The sequence below is a fragment of the Orycteropus afer genome, unplaced genomic scaffold, assembly GCF_000298275.1.
Source record: "Orycteropus afer afer isolate SDZICR_OR568_19922 unplaced genomic scaffold, OryAfe1.0 scaffold00027, whole genome shotgun sequence".
In the NCBI taxonomy this organism is placed as follows: Eukaryota; Metazoa; Chordata; class Mammalia; order Tubulidentata; family Orycteropodidae; genus Orycteropus; species Orycteropus afer.
In genome coordinates this window covers 5120384-5125742 of record NW_006921614.1, presented here as the reverse complement: position 1 = coordinate 5125742, position 5359 = coordinate 5120384, and the positions used below count along the sequence as shown (strand labels likewise).

The window sequence follows — 5359 nt, the reverse complement described above, 5'->3', positions numbered from 1 at the left end:
AAAAAAGAATGTCCAGGTATATAGTAGAGCCAACAAGGGACAAGTTTGTAGTCACTTCTTGGCCACAGCTAGCTACCCAGAGGGAGTGAGTAGTTGGAAATGGGCTCAAGACTATAGTCACAGGGGCCATCAACCTTAATTGGCATAATACACTACACAAAAACATTGTACCACATCCATTGACTGGGATCTTAAAAGCTTGCAAGCGACCCTCTGGATGCAATGATGTGTCTCTCCTCATCCAGAGCAAAGAAGAATGAGGAAAACCAATGACACATGGAAACAATTAGTACAAGGGATGGTACACCATGCAATCTTCAGCCTATATGACTATGAGACCAGAACTAGATGGTGCCTGACTACCACTGTCAACCACTCAGAGGGAGATCTATGTAGAAGATCTGGATAAAATGGGAGAACAATGTGGAACAAAACTCACAATAACTTAAAAAAAAAAGAGAGACCAGGTTTGCTGGTCTAATAGAGTCTGACGAAACCACTGAGACTATGGCTCCTAACTGCCCTTCAGATCTGGAATTGAACCCAGTCCTGTGGCTTCCAGCTAAACAAAAGACAGGCATATGAGTTGAACATTTACATTAAGTAGATACATTCCTTGGAGAGATCAATCATGAGAGAACGGAAGGGCTGTGTATGTGCTGGGAGACAGCTGGTGGGGGTGGGAGTGCATGGGACTGAGGAACACAGGGAAGAGGTAACTGGAGAGGAAGTGGGAGGGGAGCTGTTGCATTGTGGGAAATTACAGTCAATGTCATGAGACAAAGTATATGTGAGCTGCTATATGGAAAGTGAATTTACTCTGTATACTTTCACCCAAATCATAATAAAAATTTTAAAAAATGTATAATGTCTTCTCTAGAAAGACACAATGTGCCAAACACACAAAGATATGGGTTCAAAATTGTCAATTTACCATAAACAACTTCATGTGTTTAGAACCAGGAAGGTATATTTCTTTAACCCACCACACATTAAACATTAATAAAGCTTTCAAATGAAGTGAAGGAAGAAGTGGGTGCAAATATAGTGGGACTCTTTTTATAGTCCCAGAGTGTGAAAATGTTAATTAAAGGAATCTCAGAAGCAGGGAGGATCTGAGAAAAGAAGGAGTGAAAAATTAATTTTAGGTGTTGTGTCATCGGGTGAAAAAAAAAGAAGCCAGTTTCTGAGTAACCTGAAACAGTTCTCAGGAACTTCATGGGCCCTGCAAAAGCTCCCGTTGAAACTGTAAAGTGTAAGAGACCTATTTAATGAAAATCTCTCACCCCAGGAAAGAACCTGTTAATAGTGCAGAGCACAAATTAGCAAATCTTAGAGCATTAAATGAGCATAACAAAATGTTAAACATCCAAATGATGTTCTTCAAAGTGCCATACTTCATTTTTTGAAACAGAAATTAAAAAAAAAAAAAAGAAAGAAAGGTGGGAGGCCACTAATAGAACTTAGCAGTTGTTTACCTTGGCTCAGCAAAAACATTGCAAAACTATTTTCTCTGTGTACCTCAGCATCCACCATGTAGTCTTCACTGCATTATTCTTCTGTATGTTGTTGTTGTTATTTGCCATCTAGTCGGTCCCGACTCCTAGCGACCCCTCCTTGGGTTTCCAAGGCAGTTATCACTATGGAAGTAGGATTGCCCAACCTTCCTTCCGAGGAGTGGCTGGTGGATTTGAACTGCCAGCCTCCTGGTTAGCAGTCAAGATATCCTGGTAAATAATAATTAAACTAATAATTACTGTTTCTACCTCCACTAGGGACTCCATTCTGCTCAGTTCCTTCACCTCCACATGTCCAACGACCATTTCCATTATGCTGCCCCAACCATCCTCTCCCATGTCGACTCTGGATGTTGTCATCACTAGTAACTACACCATTTCTGAAATTTCAGTGTCATCAAATCCTTCCAGCTTACCTATTCTAGGACTTGTTTTTGCAATAATTCATTGTAGCAATGGAGACTCCATTCAACCAACCTCACCACTGTTTTAACTACAAATCACTCCTTCTGCTTTCATTTTCTTTCTTACCTTCTGTAGATTCAAGGGTCTGTTATTAGAGTCTTTTCCTTGCATACATCCTCAAAGTTTTGTTTTTCCCTCTATCATTTTTATCCAGCAGAACTCCAGCCCAATCATCTACTCTCTCTATTCTTGCATCAGAGCTAGTGAATTTTGCTTAGAAAATCTACATTAGGATGAGTGGAGTGTGTTTAAATTCATAACCACCTAAAAAATAATCTAAAAAACAAACAAACAAACAAAAGCACTCAACACTGACAGTCTTACAATGTCTCTCTAGTACATTTCTTCCCCACTCTCCATGATGACTATTTATACGTTCACCTAGCTCCTCAATCCACCAGAAACCCTCAGCCTCCACCTTTCTTTACTCTTCTGCCCTGACCTAGTCTCTACTTCACTGAGAAAACAGAAACAATCAGACTGGAGTCCTGCTATTGGTTCATTGACCAATCTACAGATCGACCTCCATCCGAACCATTCTGCTCTATTTTCTCTCCTGAACCTATAGGAACAATGGCTGTCTTCCCTTCAAATGTAGATCCCTCCTCTTCATCCTCTTAATCACTTAGTTACTTCAATTATCCTCTCTTTTTTGCATCTTCAATCTCTCTCTTTACACAAAATCATCACCTTCAAAATGCAAATATCTTCTATCTTAAATAAACAAACAATTCTTAACCCCATATCTTCTTTGAGTTCTTCTTGTTTTGTTTTGTTTTGTTTTTCCTCCCCTGCTTCCCTCTACAGCAAAACTTTCTTCCTTCTTCACCTTCAACCTACTCCATTAAGGTATTCATCCCACTTCCCCAGTGCTCTTGTCAAGGGCATAAATGTCCTCCATGTTACCAAATCCACTGCATGTTTCCACCCTAACCTTACTCAAACTCTCACAGTTGATCATCCCCTCCTTTTTTAAAAACACACTTCTGGCATCTGTGATCCCACTCTCTAATCACTCTTTAGTCCACATGCCATTTCTGCATAGCCTCCTTTGCTAGCATCTCCTTCTCTACCCAACCTCTAAATATTAGGAGGCCTCCTGGTCCTCTCCTCTTCTCTATCTAGTCTAGTTCCTTAGGTGATGTCATCCAGTCCCAGAGATTTATCACCATTTACATGGTAATGACTCCAGAAGTCAGAGCTCCTCCCTGACTTCTTCCTATATTTCCAGCTTTGTGTATCTAATTGCTTTGAAGGGCCCTTAATAAGCATCTCCCCAAAATTTCTATGGAAGTAGATTACCCAGTCTTCCTTCTGAGGAGTGGCTGGTGGATTTGAACTGCCAGCCTTCTGGTTAGCAGTCATATGTGTTAGGCACTATGCCACCAGAGCTCCCCTCCCCAAAATAGAGCTCTTTAATCACAATACATGTACAAATACTTCTTACTCCCCAGATTCCCTCATCCCAATAAATGCACCCCATCTACCCAGATGCTCAAGCTAAACATTCTTCTTCCTTCGCTCTCCATATCCAACACATCAGCAAGTCCTATTTCTAAAAATAATCATGATTCCATTCATTTTTCTCCATCTCCATCAACCACACTTCACCAATCCATTACTCACTATGGCTACTGCAATTGCCTTCACTTTTGGCCTCTCCACTCCATTCTCCACACATCAGAATGATTACTTTAAAACATACATTAGATATTTTCATTTGACATTTTAACATCTTCTCTAGTGCCTTTGAAAAATGAAATCCAAACTCCTTACCATGTCCTCAAGTTCCTAACCTATCTGTCCCTCATTAGTCTTTCCAACCTCACCTCAACACTGTCCCTCTTATTCACTATGCTTCAGCAAAATACTCTCCCTCTGTTCTTACAACTCTGGAAACTTCTTTTCCAGAACAGGGTTTTTGTCCACAGTCTCTTTCCCTGAAGTGCTCTTGTCCTAGCTCTTTAAATCATTGACTCAGTGTCCTCCTTTAGGGTTTAACCCAAACATCACTCTTTAGAGATGCCTTTCCTGACCATCTTACCAAACATGTTATCTTCCAGTTGGTAATGTTATCAGATATTCATTTAGTGCTTTCCATGAATTGCTATCTGTGCTTTACATTTGTTAACTCTTTTAATTCCTCACAACACTATGAGATAGACACTATTATTGTCATTATCATACCCATTTTTCAAAAGAGGAGACTGAGTGCAGAGAGGAATAACAACTATATAAAATCCTCTATAACTATAGGAGGTGGTCCCAAGATTTAACACCAGGCATCCTGCCTCCAGCCTAGACCTGAACATCACACCATCCTACCTCTCTCTCATTACCTACATGACTCCTTCTAACACTTTTCACAATCTGTAATTTTCTTGTTTAATTAAATATTATCAGTTTTCCCATTAAAATATATGCAATGTGTGGGCAGAGGCCCTTTTTCTTCATCTCTGGAACTACAGTGACTGTCACACAGTAGGTGCTCAACAAATATTTGTTGAATGAATGATAGTTTGCAATCAAGTAATGAAAAAAATATATAAATGACTATTATTTAGTTTGAACAACCGTTGCACAGTAACCACAGATAATATGAGCAAATCAATTTATTTTTGTTTTAAATGATGAATAAATTTATCTATGTTTTATATTTTTTCAGAACAGTTTTACTATGCTGGCCCTGTCAATAGTCCTGAATTTGAAATCCCCAAGGTAAGGTTTTGTTGTTCTGTTTTGTTTTGTTCCTTAATTAATATAGTGATGGGTTTCTTGAAGAAGGAGAAAAGAGAAAAGGAGGAGGAACAGGAGGAAAGAGAAGGGAGAGAAAGAAGTTAAATCTACTTCTGTAGTGATACCACCCCAGAAATCCAAGAAGGGGTTGCTATGAGTTGGATCCAACTCAACTGCGGTGAGTTTGGTTTGGGTTTACTCACCAAGAAAACCCTTTCTTAATGAAGGTGTTACCTCTGATAGGGGAACTCTGGTAGCATAGTGTCTAAGGCACTTGACTGCTAACCAGAAGGCTGGAGGTTCAAACCCACTAGCCACTCCTTGGAAGAAAGATGGGGCAATCTACTTCCATCGTGATACTGCTTCGGAAACCCAAGGAGGGGTCACTATGAGTCAGGTCCAACTCGACAGCAAATAACAACAAAAACAACCTCTGATAGAGTACCTAGCATATACTGGGCACTTAAAAATGTTTGACACTCTCACTACATAATGTAGATGAACTTAAAGGACATTACACTGAGTGAAATAATTTAATCATAGAGGGACAAATACTGTATTAGTCCACTATTGTAAGAAGTAAAAGAAAGGTTTATACATGGAAGGAAAGGGAAAATTCCTAGATAGGTTAAATATATATA

At 39.5% G+C, this 5359-nt stretch overlaps 1 protein-coding gene across 1 annotated transcript in view; it reads left to right on the top strand.

Annotated features, from left to right (window-relative positions):
* The window catches only part of LY86 (lymphocyte antigen 86), a 158066-nt gene that overhangs the window by 146752 nt on the left and 5955 nt on the right, over positions 1 to 5359 (top strand). The window contains exon 4 of the mRNA XM_007935343.1: positions 4648 to 4700. Coding sequence (XP_007933534.1) covers positions 4648 to 4700 — 53 coding nt within the window. The remainder of the gene's footprint in view (positions 1 to 4647; positions 4701 to 5359) is intronic.